Source organism: Besnoitia besnoiti, chromosome VI (genome assembly GCF_002563875.1).
Source record: "Besnoitia besnoiti strain Bb-Ger1 chromosome VI, whole genome shotgun sequence".
NCBI classification, from domain to species: domain Eukaryota; phylum Apicomplexa; class Conoidasida; order Eucoccidiorida; family Sarcocystidae; genus Besnoitia; species Besnoitia besnoiti.
The window spans coordinates 196,848-213,350 of NC_042361.1; the positions used below are offsets into that span (position 1 = coordinate 196,848).

The 16,503-nt window shown below is 60.6% G+C and overlaps 1 protein-coding gene across 1 annotated transcript; it reads right to left on the reverse strand.

The window, feature by feature from the left end:
* Positions 1–204: 204 nt before the first annotated feature.
* On the reverse strand, positions 205–15,284 carry BESB_064690 (uncharacterized protein; the record flags this gene model as incomplete). Its single annotated transcript, XM_029364864.1, has 7 exons — positions 205–315; positions 978–1,400; positions 2,051–2,153; positions 2,970–10,681; positions 11,474–11,775; positions 12,216–13,712; positions 14,651–15,284. The coding sequence occupies 7 exons, from the start codon at positions 15,282–15,284 to the stop codon at positions 205–207; spliced, it is 10,782 nt and encodes a 3,593-aa protein (XP_029218447.1).
* Between the last annotated feature and the right edge of the window lie 1,219 nt (positions 15,285–16,503).

The window sequence follows — 16,503 nt, forward strand, 5'->3', positions numbered from 1 at the left end:
CCTTCGAGATCGCTTTCTCTCGCTCCGCAGATGCGTCCGCTGGTCGCGCATCTTTTGCACTTGTTGCCACTTTCGCCGGGTTCACTTGACTGTACTAGGCTTTCCTTCTCGGCTCTCCAACTGCGCATCCTCTTTCTCCTCTCCTTCGCCCTCGGCTTCGCGTAGGCTGAGGCCTCGCCGGAGGTCGCCCGCCGCGTGTCCAGACTAGCCCCCTTCCGCTTCTTCGCTGCCCTCTTCTTCACTGCGAAGGCGGGAAACGAAAAAGAACGCCAGGAGAAGGAAAGCAAAACCGAAGAGAGGCCAGAGCAGAATCATCTGCAGACAGCAAAAACGAATCTACCGCGAATTTTCAATGCCGAATGTGGTCGTCGATAGAAAAGGAAACACCCTTGGGCTGCACGACAACGATCGGCGACACTCGTGGCCAGCGTAGACCTTCCTTTTGCGACGACTGAAGCCTAAAGGTAAAGGCGCGTCTCATGCGGCCTCTAGGAAAGACACTTTTATTGAGACTTGAACGCCTTAGGCACGACAGGGTGTGTGCGCGTTCTGTCTTTTGCATCTCTAAGGCCTTGCCTTCTTCACGCGCCTCCGCTGTCCCCCGCGTCCCGCGGCTCTTCCCTGAGTGCTTCCCTTATCGCCAGTCACACACGTTCAATAAAACGACTTGAGTTTATTTAGGTTCACATTTTATTTACATTTGCATGCATATATATTTATCTATATTCACACAGCGAGTGGTTTCCGTGGTCGGTGCCGCCTCCTGACATCTCCACGTGCTCAGACCACGGCGCGTGCACACATGCGCATCGAGGCGGCGAATCCGCGCGAGAGAAGACACAGCGCCCGTGCAGAAGAGAATCGCCGATGGAGAGATCTACAGGGACGCGCGTCAGCTCTGCGTGCAGCATCTCTGTCCTGTGTGTCGCACGGGGGGCAGCGGGCGAGTCTCCTCTGCGTCCTCGCGCGGCGCTGACCTGCATGGCGCCTTTGGTGCCGAGCGCGTCGCTGACGAGGCCTGGCAGGAAGGCGCCGGCTGTGTAGCCGAGGAGGGTGTAGAAGAAGGTCGCGGTGCCCGAGGCCTTGGCGCGGAGGCAGCCGTCGACGACGGCGAGCAGCAGGCCGCTGGCTGTGGGGAGGATCGTGCCGCCCGCGAAGAGGAGGAGCCAGACGAGTGCGAGTGCTGGCCAGAAGCTTGCGACCGCGAACGCCGCGCAGAGCCCCAGAGAGGCGCAGAGGGCCGAGAGCCCGACGAGGCAACACACAGCCCGCCGCTGCTGGTGAAGCGTCTCGCGGTAGCCACCCAGAAAGTCCATTGCAAAGGCCCCCGCGAAAATGCCGACTGCCGGCGCCGTCGCCGCCGTAGTCGAGAAGCTTATCAAAACCGTCGCCGTGTCCGCCTAGAAGCAAACGCGCGAGTCACACACACGCGCTACGGCCTCAGGCTCGCACGAAGCACGAAGTCGACCGGCACTTTCCGTCAACGACCGCGGAGGCGTAGGCCGCACCGCTACCCACGACGACCCACCTACATACTCAAATATATTCGGGGTTTAGAGGTTAGGGTTTTGAGTTATATATTTTGTGAGAGTATTCTTAGAGTGACGGGGTGTTTCTTTGACAGAAAGCCTTCGCTGGTCGTCGCTTCCCCTCAGGGTTTCACAAAAAAAGGTACGGACTTGTGTTTCCTGCGCAGGTGTGCGAGGCCGTTCCTCTCTCTGTCCGAAGCTTTCTGCGCCTTTGCTTTCCACGGCTTTGTCGCCCTCTCTCGTTTCGTTGCACATTCTTTGTCTTTCGGCGCCTCTGTCTCCTGTGTGTCGTTGGGTTGAGAGATAGTCCCCTCCAACGTCTTACTGCGCGGAGATACTACTACTGCGTCGGGCGAACCGCGCTACGATGCTTGTTGTTCGAGTGTCTTTGGGAATGTGCCGCGTGTTTAGGCCTTATCGAACCCGACTACTGTGAACTGGCGTGCGGCCGTGAGGGGAGCTTTCCGGCGAACAGCAATAGGGAGACTCGCATGCAGATCCCGAACTTCCGCCTTTCTCACATGTAGCTCCTCTTCGAAGTACCGCGTCGCCCAAAACTGGATGGCCGTCACTTCGAAGAACAGCGAGCACAGCGCCAGGACCAGACACATGTACAACGGATTTCTGAAAAAAGGTGAGAAAGCAGGGAAGAAAGGGAACAAAAAGTAAATGCGCACGAGCCTCTCGCGACCTCCCCAACTCGAGCACCCCGGCACGCCTTCAAATCGACATGCATACGCGAGTAAATATTTATTTGTGGAGGCAGACCTACGTATCTCCGCTAAATAACAAGGCGACATATGTTTATATATGCAGATACCATATATTTTGACACACAGTGGATTCTACCCTACAAATTTATATCTATATATATACATCGATCTGGATGCGATTGCGCAGAGAGGAGGTAACAGGTTTGCCTGTACACACATATATACGGTTTTCAGGAATATCTTTAGCCGCCGGGGCGAGGGAAGAAGCACGCCAGGCGCATGCAAAAAACTATGACACGCGGACTTTCTGTCGAGCAGAAAACTTGAGCATGGGTTCGCAGTTCGGCAAAGCGCCATGTAATGCATCACACTGGAAGTCTCGTGTGTGCGGCCGGCGGGGATAGACCTGCCAGCAGAGTCCAGATTTGCAAATGACGCACACAAAACGAAGAAAATCTCACAAAGCACAAGCAAGTACGTCTATCTGGAGATCCTGTGCTGCAAATGGGACACATGAGTAAGTCTTGGTGAGTCAACATTCCCTATACACCGGGGCCGGGGCATCGCCTGGAAGAGAAGGACAGACTCTGCTGTACCTAATTGAACTTACGCGCCTTAAACGTGGATACGCAGCTCTCGACTCTTGCTCCCTCTCTGCAGAGGACAATTTATGCGGAGCCGGAAACCTACGCTGAGACAGCGCGCCCGAGAGCCTGAAGCAACCTACCTGAACAGCTTCCATACTGCGTGGCTCTTCCAAGCCTCTTCTTCATTCTCTTCACTGCCGCTCCACGACGACGAGAGTGCGTCGACGTCGCTGTTGTCTTCCTCGTGAGCTTCGGGCCGTTCTTCCCCATTTTCAGTCTCCGTTTGGCGTGCCTCGACTTCCTCCGCGTCGACGCCCATGCGCCCCACTCTGGGGTCCTGTGTTGGCTTGCTGAACTTTCTCACCATTTCCTGTTGCCGCGCGCTAGTCGCTCGCGCCTCGCGGCTGCTGCCTCCAGGCGCGTGCGCCGTTTCCTGCGATGCTCTGTCGACTTCCGCGTCGCTTGGACTGCTTTCTGTGAAGTGCGCGTCGCGCGAGTGCTTCTCGACGGCGAGCAGATGTTTGCTTTCTCCCTCCGCTCGCGCTGGAGTCTGAAGGGCGAGGCTGTCACGCTGAGGCTCAGTCAGCTCTGTAAGCAGAGGCCCTCGGCCCCGGGTGTCGAAGAAGCGAGGTGCTTCCTCCTTCTCCACCTCCTCTTCCCGAGTTGTTTCTGCTCCATTTTGCTGCCTCGTGTTCAACGGGTCTTGTTCGCGGGCGTCCCCCTGCCTCTTTTCGTCTTCGTATCTCCGCACGCAGCCTGCTTTCGGCGCGCCTCGCTGCGTGAAGACCTCACTTTCTCCGCTGGTGTCTCCTTCGCCTGGGCACGCCTTCGGTCTCGCTGCTCGATGGGCTCCTGCGGACGTCGGGTTGGGGGCCTCTCCGCGCCCTTCGCACCCCGCCCCTGGGATGCACTCCGCAGTCGGCTCCTCTGCGCCAGTTTCCATGTCGTCTGCTGCCGCGAGCGTCCGCAACGTCACCGGAACGAGGGCAATCACGCTCGCCAGCGGATCTGTCGGGAGCTGAGTTTTCTCGTGTTCCTCAACACAAAGGCGATCCTTGCTCGCTTCGGCTGCCTCTCTCTTCGTGGCAGTCGCTGCGCCTTCGCGGCGCGCCTCCGCTTCTCGCAGGCAGTCGGAGGTCGCGTCCTTTTCTGCCGCCTCTGTGGCGCCCTCGTCTCTCTCGCGCTCGCTCTCATCTTCCTGCATCTGTCCGCGACACAAGGCGTCTCTTTCCTCGCCTTCTTCGCTTTCCTCCTGCGCAGCTCCCTCGCTGTTTTCTCCTGCGAGTCTCTGCCTTTTGAAAAGACATCCGGACGCGAAGCTACTCCTTGCTTCAGAGGCCATATCCTGCTTCACCGCGCGTTCGCCGACGTGCAGGATGCCTGAATGCGTTTGCGAGGCGCGTGCGTTCCTTGTTTTTCCCTCTGCAGTGGGTTCCTCCGCCCCTTGTCCCTTCAGCTGCTCGAGGCGCCGAGCCCGCCTCTTTTCTGCTGAACGCGGTTCGCCGCGGTCACTCCGCTTCTCGCCCTCTGCTGCGTCTCTCGGATTTCCTTCTTCCGCCCATCTGCTTTCTGTGTATTCTCCCTGTTCGCTGGTATCGTCTCTCGCTTCCTCAGTTTGCTCACGTTCCTCCGTGCCTAGCCCCGTTTCATCTTGCGCTGCTTCTGCGCCTTCCTCGGCTTCCAAAAGGCGGATGCCCTCAGTTGGCATGATGGTAATCGCGTGAATCCCCTGAGCTTCTTCCGCGAATCTTTCTCCTTCTCTCTCGTCGTCTTCGCCTTCGCGCTGTGGCGTGCCGACGACCGAGGCCTTCTTCTCCTGTTCTGTGCCTTCGGCGCGTCTGCCGTCTTTCTCTTGGGGAAGCGGAGCAATGGCGGCCGCTGGAGGGGAGGCCAGAAGCACGGCAGCTCCGGCGAGCGCTGCGGCTTCGAGAGGCGCATCGTTGAACGCGCACAGAACTTCGACTTCTGGAGGCGCTTGCGCATCTCTCTCTCTTTTCTCACAATCTTGTCCTGCTCGGCAGCCGCCAGAGTATCTGCAGACGCCGCCCTCGCGCGAGTCCGCGTCCGCTTCTGCGCCTTCCGCCACGGCTTGGAGGCTGGCAGCTGCAGTGTCTCTGCGCTCGTCTCGCTCTCCTACCTCTCCATCAGGACTCGCGTCGCCGCCCTCTTCTCCGCTGATGTTTTGCCTGGCTTCGTTTCCTCGTTCACGGGTTTCTTCGCCGCGTTCCGATGCCGCATCGACTCCCGGCGCACGGTGGGAAGTCGGCTCTCGAAAACAAGAAGCGGAGGGAGAAGGAGAGGGAGACAGCCGCTCAGCCCCGAGGGCGGGAGATGGTGTGGCGGCCTCCGGAGCGAGGGAGAAGATCTCGAGGTGCGACACAGCGAACGGTGCTGCCGCGGAAAGCGAAGAAGCGGCACACAGAGGCAGCGAGGCGCGAGCACTTGAGGGAGAGAGCCCCTCCTGCGGGACGCGCAGCGGAGACGCGGCGTGGATTTCGAGTGGAACGAGGAGAACGGCATCTGCGTCCTCGCTCTCCTCGGGCGGAAAGGGGCGGAGCAGAGGCGATGCAAAAATCCCGCAGGGAGGCGGCGAAGAGGACGAGTCCGACGACGGCAAGGAAGAACTGGAGCGAGAGGAGAAAGCGGTGCGCGGAGCTTTGGCGGGGCTGCCCAATTGTTCCTTCCCCGTGGACCCCGAGGCAGCTACAGCGACTCCGGGAGGGGGCGGCGGCCGCGGCGCGGACATGCCCTTTCGCGGAGCCGGAATGAACACTGCATGGCCATAATCCGAGTCTTCGTCCTGCTTCCACTCGCGCGCCTTTTCCAGAGGTCTCTGTCTTCCCTTCTTGCCTACAGCGCGCGGCTCCGCACGCGCGAGCGGCCTGCGCCTCGCGCGAAGCAGAGTGAGACTCGGAGGTTTCTTTGCCGCTTGCTTCGCTCCCAGAGACCGGAGTGAGAAGCAACACGAAGGAACGCACAGCTGCCTGTCGACTGGCTTCAGGACCTTTCCGCGTCTGCCTGTTGCGTCCGCGTTCGCGCCAGAGTCGCTGTTTTCTTCTTCGCTCCTTTCCACGTCCTGCTCCAGCTGTCGTGTCTCTTCCAGAGCAGCGCTGGGCCTCGCTTCCTTCTCTCTCTCTTGCCTGTCTCTCCTTGCTCGTCTGCGCTCGCTCGTATCGGCTCCTTTGAAGGGTCGGCTCCCTCCATCGCCTTCATCCCCGCTCGGCCGTTTTACTCGGGTTTCGTCTTCCGCCTCCTCGCGCGCGCCGCGGGCGTCCTCTCGCAGTCCCTCGCAGTTCTCCTCTTCATGCCCTTCTACGCATGGCTGTGCCTCCTTTTTTTCGAGGTCGCCGTTGTCACGTCTGTCTCTGCCGATCGCCTCCGCTTCTTCTCCTCGAGTCTCATCCTCCTCGCGGCGATGAAAGATTTGTTCTCTGGACTCGCCTTGACTCTCTGCGTGTTTAGTCAGAGCCCCTTTCTGTCTTCGTGTTTCATTCCTGCCGGCAAGCATGGGTCGTTCCTCCCCCGCCTTCGCGCCTCTCTCCCTTCCAGTCCCTTGCAGGCCTCCGGCGTCACCGATCGTCCCCTTCGCATAGCACGCGTCGGCTTCGTCGAGGCTGGTGAGGTTGCGTGGCGCGTCCGCGTCGCCACAAGGAGGGCCTGCATCTTCCTGGCTCTCTGGGGTTGCTAAGCAAAGCTCGCTCGCCTTCTGCGTGCGTTCGTTCTGCTCTCGTGCGCTGTCTTGTGGTGCAGCCTCTCTTCCGGCGTCACGTTCAGCCTCCCTCTGCCCTGTGCTCTCGTCTCCCTCCCTCGCAGCCTCGCGCAGTGTTTTCCGTCCGCCCCTCTCTGCGCGTTCTTTTCCCTCCTTCTGCCCTGTCGCCTCTAGTTCGCCTCTTTCAAAACTCTGTGCGAGAGAGGTTGTGCGCGCAGAGATAAGCCGATCGCCGTCTCTTCTGGACGCCCCCTTCGGCGCCGCGTGCGACCCAATGGCGCGCCCGTCGCCGGGCGCCTCGCACGCGTCTTCGTCCTCCACCCTGAACGCGCCGAAGGCACCGACGCGAGCCTTCGGCTCCTGGCTGCTCGCCGGCTTCGCCTTGAGGCGACTCCGAGGCGGCGGAGGCGCGGCCAGAATGATGCCGATAGGCGGCGCGAAGAAGAGGAGCCGCGAGCCCCTGAGAAAGGCATCCGAGACGGGTTCGGAACGCGCGTGCTTCCGCGCGGGCGCGGCGGGCGCAGCCGCGCTGCCGGCGTGGCTCTTCCGCCTGTCGCAGCTCGCATGCAGCGCGTAAAAAAGAGGCTGGCTGAGGGCAGACGCAGCGGCCACACCTGGCGCTCCCGCCTGCTCACGCCTCACCTCAAGCGCGCCGGGAGAGAGCGGAAGTTGCTCGTGAGAGAGCAGAGGCGCCTGTGGAGGGAGCTGCGGCTGAAGCACGACGACGTGTGCAGCAGGCTCGAGGTGCACAGCGCTCGAGGCCGGAGGGGAGATGCGCCTGGCGAATCGCAGTCGCCATCGAGGGGTCGGCGAAGACGCACTTGAGAGCGTCGCGGAGAGCGAAATCGCGGGCGTGGAGGACGACTCAGAAGAGGCTAGGGAACCGCGCGCCTTCTCGAGGGAAGGCGGAAGCGCAGCCGGCGGCAGATGCGCCGAGCGAGAGGGAATGTGCCGAAGCAGGCGGAGGACGCGCGGCGGCTGGCTGTGATGACGTGCCGCAGAGGCGCCGCGGGAGGCGTCTCGGCGGAATGTGACCAGCCGCGTCGAAGCTTCCCCTGGCTTCGTTGCAGAGATCCTGGAACCAGGCTTTCTTCGTTTGCTGGGCGCCCGTGGCGAGTCCCCGCCGTTCGTGCGCGAGTCCTCAAGGCTCTCTGCTTTGCTCTCACTCAGCTCGCGCTTGCGTTTCTCTCCGCGTTTCAGCGCGACTCGCATTTCTTGAGCGCCGCCTTCCAGCCTTGGCTTTTCGCCTCGAACTCGCTCTCGCAGAGACATGTCCCTCGGCGGCGTCGCACCCTCTGCGTCGCGTTTTCTCTCTCGTCCTCGCTCCTGGGCTTTTTCGCCTGGCAGGACGCTGCGATGTCCGCTTTCTCTTTCTCTCTTGAGTGATGCTTTCTTTTCTCTCTCGCGTCGGAGATCCGAGATGCCGCAGTGCGCGTGCTCGATGGCAGCGAGAATCAGCTGACGCTGCTTCCACCTACGCATCGCCTCTCGCTCTTCTTCTCGCCGCTTGTCCTCCGGCGGCCCTGCGTCTCGCTTGCCGCGTGCGCCTTCTGTGGAGGAGGAGAAGCGCGAAACTCGACTTCGCCCTCCGTCTCGCTTCGCACTCCAAGAAGAGCCAAAGGGCAAGGACGACGCATGGAAAAAGAAGGGGGGGCCTTGGAGGCGGCGTTTGTCTTTCTGCAGCACTCCCCGTGTCTCCTCGCCTGCTGCGTCACTCGTTCCTTCTCGCCCGCACGTTCCATCCTCCGCCGCGCCTGACGCGATCACTTCTCTCTGCTTCGCTTTCTTCTCCGCGCACTCTTCACTCACTTCCTGAGGGTGCATTGGCCTGTAGTCGTCATGCAGAAGCGCCGCGCCTCGCGCTGTTGCGTCTCTTCTCCACGGCGCTGTGGCGCTCGCCCATGCGGCTTCTGTCTCTCTCCCGGCCGCGCGCGAGACGTCTGCGCCTTCCGCAGTCGCTTGCGCAGGCGCGTCTCGCGCGTCTTCTCCCCCTCCAGCGCGCAAAGGCTCCTGTGGGACGATGGCGCTCGAGACAGGCGGCGTCGGCGACGGGGGGACCGCACGCAGGAGGCTGAGCGTCTCGACCGGCCACAGACGCAGGCGGCGGAAGAAGCGAGGGAGCGCAGAGGCCGCAGAAGGCGGCGAGACCGGCGCAGCAGACGAGGGGAAGGGGGAGCCGGGGATCGAGACACGCAGTTCCGCAGAGCGAGCGAGTGAAAGGCACGCAGCTTCTTTTTCTCTCTTTCTGTCATGTGCGTCCTCGAGGGCTCCTAGGGGGCTTTCAGGTTCCGCCTGAGGCAAACTAAAGGCCCCGCGCCGTCGGGGCGCCGCACTCGCAGAGACGGCTGGCGCATGCGCGTCGACTTTCGGCGGTCGCGGCGAGGCGCTCGTTTTCGGCGGCTGCGTGTGACCGCGAGGAGACGCGCAGGGACGAAAGTGTGCGCGGAAAGGAAGGAACGCGGAGGAGGCAAGCGAAGACGGACGGCGATGGCTTGGCGCAGACCGCGGCGCGAGTGCGAAGCCTTGAGAAAGCCGCAGAGAAGGGAGCGAGGCCGCAGGCAACGCAGCAGCTGTGGGCGCCGACAGCGGAAGAAAAGGAGAAGAGGGCGCCAAGGCGGAAGGCGACGCAGTCGCGAAAGCAGAGGATGACACCGACGAGGCCGCGGGCAAGGCAGCGAAGGAGGCGGAGCGAACCAAGCGAGAGCGAGGAGACGAAAACGAGGACGCGCGGGGCGACGGACTCGGAGTTGGGAGAACGCCAAGTGCTGCACGGAAGACGAGCTCGGGGCTGAGGCGAGACGCAGCGGCTGTCGTTGTTGCAGGCTCGCGACCGAGGGAGGGAGGCACACAGGCACAACTGAGGCGAGAGGAGGCCTCCGCGGAGGAAGAAAGCAGAGCGGGCATAAGCTGAGCGGCAGAGGAGGGAAGGCGGGGGGCGCTTGGAGCCTGACACAAAGCAGACGAAGTCGCAGAGGAACGGAATGCCTGCAGAGCCTCCGGCGCCGCGGAGCTGAAGGCGAGAGGCGGAAGACGCGACACGGAAGTAGAGGCAGCAGCTCGGTGTGATGGACCGAAGTCGAACAACGCAGACACTGGGCATGCGGAAGACGGCGCTGCGGCGCGTGCGCTCTCTGAAGCAAAAACAAAAGAACGAGAGGGAGAAGATGCACTCGCGCTCTCGGCGAAACTTGTGGAGAGGCAAGACGAAGTGCGAGTTCGTTGTGCAGGGAGGAAGGGAGGAAGCGGCGGCAAGGCCCGCCTCATCTGATTCGCTACAAGTCGCGTTGTCTTTTCTGCTGCCTGAGATTCTGGCGTTTCCGTCTTTGGCTCCTGTTGGCATGTCTGTCTTTCTTGGTGCTTCGCTTCTGCTCCCGTGGCGGGTATCTGTGACGCTGTCTCGCTCCACCTCTCGCGCGTTTTGCCGCGTTCGAGCGGAGTGTTGTTGTCTCGCCCTTCTTCTATCTTTGCTTGCTTTCCTTCTTCGCCCGCCTGGTGTCCTGGCTCGCGTTCTGCATGCGTCGGCTGTCGACCCGCGTTTGTGCTTCCGTTACGCTGCTTCGCTGGCCTTCGTTTCTTCCTCCGCGTCTGTCGTCTGCTTCCTCCTCGGTTCAGCTCCTCGGCGTCTTCGTGCTCGCTAGCCTCCTCCGGCGATACAGCGGGGAAACGAGTTGCTGCTTGCATGCTTCGCTTCCAGGTTCCTCCGGCGGTTTTCCCCTTTTCGAATTGCTCTGCGAGCTGCTTTTCTCCCTCGCTGTCCCGTTTCTCTGTCTTCTTTTTGCGCGCCTGGGCAGAGGCTTGAGCGCCTTCTCGCCGCTCCAGTTCGGCTCGTTCTTCTTCGCATTCGCTCTCCGCTGCTGCGTGATCGTATGTTTCTTCGTCTGTCGAGGGCAGGCAAGCGCGCGCCTCTGCGTCTTCTGCAACTTTTCGTTGCTTGCCGCTCTTCGCGTCGCATTCCTCGTCAGAGGCAGCCTCCGTCCCGTCGTTTCCGTCTTCCCGCCCAGGCTGCGCCCAGACGTCGATGTGGGACGCGTCCGCGAGCGCGAGGAAAAGTATGAGACACAGCAGGCACGCGGCCTGCAGGAACAGCGCAGAGCGCCAGTCCACTCCGGCGCGCCGCAAAAACCCCGCCAGCAAGTAGCCTCCCTGCGCATAGAAAGCAAGTCGAAAGTGACAGCCCCGTGAAAGAATGCAAGCAGATGGGACACGAACGCGCAGTAGCGCCACTCGCGAAGAAACAGAATTGAACGATCAGCTGAAACGCGAAGCGAAAGCGCCAGATGTCGACCCCAACCAGAAAGTAAGACCGGACGAGAGAATGGAGAGGAAAGCAGCTGGATATCAATTTAGCGGTAAGGAGGGATGGGGAGAGATAGCGAACGATAGAGGCGGGCTATGAGGCAGAAGAGCCTTGACACTCTGAAAAGTGCCAAAGAAAAGAAGCAGCAAGGCCAGCCGCCGGGGAGAAGCACGCGCGCTGGAAGGCCGGGAGCGGAGACATGGTGCATCACCAAGAGGACGCGAGGGAGAAAGAGCGAAATGCCTCTGCATCCCTAATCCAAAATGTGGGCGTACGAACAACGCAGAAAAGATACGCGTGCGCGTGCCTTCTTCGACGCTCAGGGACACGGTATTTCCTACTCGTAGGTATTCCCAACACACACACACGAGTGCCCCTGGTGGCCTGCCAATAGCTACAAAAAGAGATTTACGAAGATTCCGACTGGCAGGCCGGGGGGGAACACAGAGGGGAAGTTGGAGAGGTCGATCGAGGTAGCAGCGCATCACATTCGCAGCGTAAAGCAAATACATCTTCCAAGCCTATCTACAAGCAAATTTCTACAGATATGGATGCATGGATGAAGGTAAGTGTGGCAGGCTTGCGACTGCCTGGCGGGGCTGAACGCGCACGTTCTCCGCTCGGCTCTCGGCACTTACAACGACTCCGAAGACAACAGCAGACTGCGTGAGACCCATCCACAGGGTGAGGAGCTTGGCGGGCGCGAATGTGTCGATCCAGACAGGCGCGTAGACGACGAAGGCAGTTTGCGAGAAGCCGATGAGGAAGCGCGAGAAAAACAGCGCAGGGCACGTCGAACTTGCGGCGAAGAGGAGAACCGCACACGCGTTCAAGAGCAGCGAAAAAGTCAGCAAACGCTGCGGACGGAAGACCTCCAGGCATCGCGCACAGAAGGGGCAGAAAACCAGCATGCCGATGTGCGGAAGCGCCCCGACGAGACCTGCAAAAAATGTGTAAACATCCAGAAAATCCGGTAAAAATCAGAAAATAAAAAAAGCGGCGGCGGCGCGAGTAAAGATGTTCTAGACGATCGATACAAGGGAGCAGAGGTAACTCATAAGCAAAGGAGCCCCATTTTACGCCAAAAGACTTGCGTTGCCGGGTAGGCGTCTTTGGACCACCGGAGGTGAATGCCGCTCCATGTGGAATGAGTAGAAAAACTGAATTAATCACGTCGTCTAAGGCTACTTGCGCCTGAGAGCGGAGCTGAGGCGGCAGGAGTGTGCTTCGCGCGTCCTCCATTTCCTTCATTTTTCGAGAATGCTTTCCCCTGCGTGACGTGAGCGTGGCGGGTTCGCATGGCCGCGTGTCCGGTTGTCTTCACCCGGGATCGTGGTTTTCTTCCCGTTCTTCGCGCCATTTCTGCAGGCGTCTCCTCACCCTGCTCCGAGGCGTTTGCGTTGAATTCTTTCCCAAGGTCAACCAGCACCGCCGGCACGACGCCGTTGTCGATGTTCAGAGTCATTTGGAGGCCGAGAATGAGAAGCAAGAGGAGACGCTTCCACCGTATAGAGCTGCGCTCGCGCGCCTCGCTCCTCTCGGAAAATATCGAAGCCGCCTCGTTTCCGTGCGCGCCTTCTGCGTCGACAGTGTCCCCTGTCTCCCTCAGCGGGGCCCCTGACGAAGCTCGCGACAGGAAAAGGCTGCCTTCGCCGTCGGCAGAGAGAACGTCAGCCGCTGAGCAAGTGCGGAGGCAGTCGCCCAGGAGCGACGCTTCATGCGCCTTGTCGCTGCGCCTCTGTTCTGCGTGGGAGTTCCCTCTTTCCGCCTCATTGTCTGCCGTCACAGGGTCTCCTCTTTTCTTGGACTCGAGCAGCTCGCGGTGGGCTCCGGCGTTCGGCTGCGGCGCGGCCTCTGCGCGCTGTCTCTCCCGGAGTCCTCCGCGCCCTTCGGGTCGCACTGGAGACGGAGAAGGACACGCGGCCTCTGCGCGCGCCGCCCTCTCGCAGAGTGCGCCCCGCGTCTCCTCCCTCTTCGGTTTCCAGCGCCTCGCTGCCTGCGCGAGGAGGTGCGGCTCCTGAGCCGCGCTGCCGGCGCTTTCAAGCGCCCAGCAGTGCCCCGAGTCCAGCCTTTCGCTTTCTCGCTCGCGGAGTGGCGCGTGGCCTTTCTGGCCGCAACTGGCGTGTCTGAAGGCGTCGGCGGTGCTGGGCTCTTCTCTTGCCTCGCTTTCGGCTTTGTTGGGTCCATCGCCCCTAGCCAGGATCTCGCTCCTGTCCCTTCGAGCCAGCGCGTTCGGTTCTCTCGCGGCGGCTGTCTCCCTTCCCGCTGGGGTTCGTCTCACACACTCTGTCTCCCTCTCGCCGCGTTGGGCTCCCTCCTCTAGGTCGTCCTCTCTTTGTCCGCCGTCTCTTTTCGCCTGGTTCGCGTCCTCCCTCTCACAATCCCCCACTACTTGCACATCGCCTGTAGCGCGCCCGTCGCCTGTTGGCCGTTTACGGCCGTCGGTTTCGCCTACCGTCTCGGGCGCCGTTTCTCCTGCGTCTGCAGAGTCCGCGGCACTGCCCTCGACGTCGCGCTCTGCGCTGAGGCGTCGGCTCTCAGTTCTCGCCGTCTTTGGGCAGTCGATATTTTGGAGAGCAGGTCCAGGCGAGGCTGCGTCGCTTCGCGCGGCTTCAGGCTCGACAGGTCTCGGCTCCACGAGGCGCTTCGCTCTGCCCCCCCGCGCTGACGCAACTCCACCGTGAAGGTTGGAAAGCTGGCTGAGGGAGTCGCAAGCGGAGAAGGCGAAATGATGGAACGCGTCGCTCCACGCGAGGCGTCGAGGACCTCCGCGGAAGGTGCTCGAGGCAGAAACGAGCAGCGGAGAGAGCAGGGCATGACCGCGGAAGGACGCGCGGCAGAAGCGGAAAGAAAGGGCTCCGAAGAGACAGTAGAGCCCTGAGAAGCAACGCGCGGCGACGATGACGGTGTCGCGGCTTGTAAGACAGACAGAGGCGCGGAGGGAGCGGCAGGGAGAGGGGAGGGAAAAGGCCGTTTGGAGGCAGAGGAAACCACGACAGTGGAAGAAAGAGAAGAAGCTGGTTCAGCCGTCGAGGCGCACGGAGACGCGGATGAGGAGGAAGGCTGAGTGCAGGCGCGAGAGTTTGGCGAGGGAGCGAGGGATGCGCGTAATGGAGATGAGCAAAGAGGGGAAACCGAGGAAATCGAACGACAGGGAAAGAGCAAAGGCGCGGCGTGCTGCGGGATATCATCCTCTTCATTTCCCCAATCACCAGGCTTCGACGAGCTCAGCCTCAGTTCAGAAAAGACTTTGCTCGCTGTGGAAGGAAATGGATTCGTCTCTCGCACGGGCTCTGTACTGTCTGCATGGGGCACGGCGCGCTCCTTTCCTTCCTCCTCATTTTGGAGATTCAGTTTTTCTGTGTCTCTGTGTCCTTCCGCGTTTTCGTTCTTGTTATCATGTGGCTTTGTCTCCTCGCGGCCTTCCACGAAGCTCGCGTCGCTCTCGACTGGGTTTACGAGTCTCAATGACGAGCTTCTTTTTGAGTCTCTCGCGCGTGTTTGCCGCTCCGCGATCTCTGCGGACTCGCCTCTGGTCTCCGCCTTGAGGGCGCCTGCAGACCTCCAACGATGCATACTCCGTCTTGCTTCGCTAGTGCGGAGTGCCGACGAGGGGCCTTGCGTCCTTCTGCGTTCTGTCTGCTTCCGGGGTTCCCTTTTGCTTCGCTTACTCACTTTAGTTGTCCTCGCTGCACTCCAATAAACGGGTTTTCTCGCAGAGAGCCGCATGCCTCCACGGCGCAGAGGCGACAAAATCCCAGAGTCTGACCTGCGAATGCCTTCATTAGCCACTGTCCCTCCCGCATGTGCCTCACCATCCAGCTCTTCGACTGCCTCGTTCTCGCCGGGGTATTCTTCCCTTCGTTGCGGGACCTTCTCTAATTTAGTTCTCTGTCGTTTGGCTTTCACCCCCGTTATTTCCTGCGCGTCCTGCCTCTGGCTGCCGCTCTCTCGCTCTTCGTTTCTTGCAGCTGGGAGTAGATCTGAAGGCGGCGACCCCGCCGCGCCGGAGAGGTCTCCTTCCCGTCGCCCGGCTTGGTTGTCCGCGCCTCCACAGAGGCTCGCACAGCACGTTGCTGCTGCCCTCTCTTTCCTTGGCGGCAGGTCTTCATGCCGCACGTGGACTCTTTTTCGGCGAGGAAGAGAGTCATGTGTGAGCAGCCACCTAAAGTTGAAGTTTGGCTCAGTTGTGCTCGCGAGCCGTGCCGCGTTGTCTCCAGCGGAACACACACTCTCTTCCGCTGTCTCGCAAGCAGCTTGATGCGTCCTGCGAGAATGTGGAGGACCTTCTGTCGCTTCTGCTTCAGTTCCTTCAGTTTCTTGATTGGATTCTCTTGCCTCTCCCTTCTCTGCATCTGCGTCACGTTCGCATCCTCCTCCGCCGCCCCCTGCGCCTCGCCGCCAATCGCAGTCGGCCTCGCAGGCCGCAGCCAGCGATGAGTCTGCCATCAGATCCCGACTGCGAGAGGCAATTCTTCCTCAATTAACTTGTTCCGCCAGAGAAGCCGAAAGCGTAGACACGAGAGACAAAGGGATACAACACGCACTGCCGCACACAGAACAACGGCGAGGAGACGCTGCAGAGCCACTAAAACCCCCCACACGAAACGTTTACGGGGACCGTGCCTCAGCAACGAGTCTGCAGAGAGCGGCAGGACTCGCAGAGGGCAACGGAGAAATCGCGAGTGCGGCGCAAACGTGTGGTGGCACCAGAGAGAGAAAAGCCAGACAAAGATGTGTAGGACTCCAGTCGAGGAGGGTCGAGACGACAAAGCGACACATATATCTGTTGAGGATCTGCAAGACCAGTGACGGAGTCTAAGGAAGAAAACAACGCCAGCGTTTGACAAGGCAGTGCGGTGGAGTTACGACAGGTGTGAGAGAACCGGAACTTCACAGTGACAAGGGCGAATTCGCCATGGCGTAGCAATACGCGCGATCGATCCAGTGTGAGTGCCTTCGCTTCGTGGACTCTGTGCTGAACGCCGTTTCAGAAACGAAGGCTTGAGGCGATGGGCGGAAAGGAAGTGAGACGTACCGAGGATTGACAAGGATCCCTGTGGATTCTTTGGGAGCGTCATCGACAGCAGGCAAAACATGTTAGCCAAGAAATGCAGGACTTTTCGTTTGAGCTGGGGCACCTGCGCGTGGTGAGTAGATAACGGCACTGCCGCTCGACGGGGCAGAACAGTGCTTGATACTGCTCTCGGCTGGAGACCGAAACGCGTCAAGAAGGCGACAGAAATGGAGGAAAACGACGACTTTCCGCGGGCGCACATGCAGGGAACTCTCCCCTTCTGCGGCGGGCGTATGCGATACTCCCACGGACCTCGGAAAAAAAGAGGCGTGGGAGAATCTACGGGTACGGAGGAAGCGTGGGAAGATGCACTCGAAGACACTTTCGACAGGCGGGGAAGATGCTAGTCCGCGGAGCTGACGGGGTCAACGACCGCCTTGCTGAAGGACACCTGCACACTCAAAAAGTAGAGGAAACAGGGAACCATAAAAGGCACTACAGTCTCCGCCAAAGTGAAGCGCCTGTGATGCTCTATTCACAGACATCAGAAAGGGCTTTGGGGTTCAGTGGCGAGCGTAGTCTTGCCTCAATGTGCAGCGGAAGACGCTCGTTCTCAATAGCCCGAAACGGGTACACTGAGCAATCTGGATG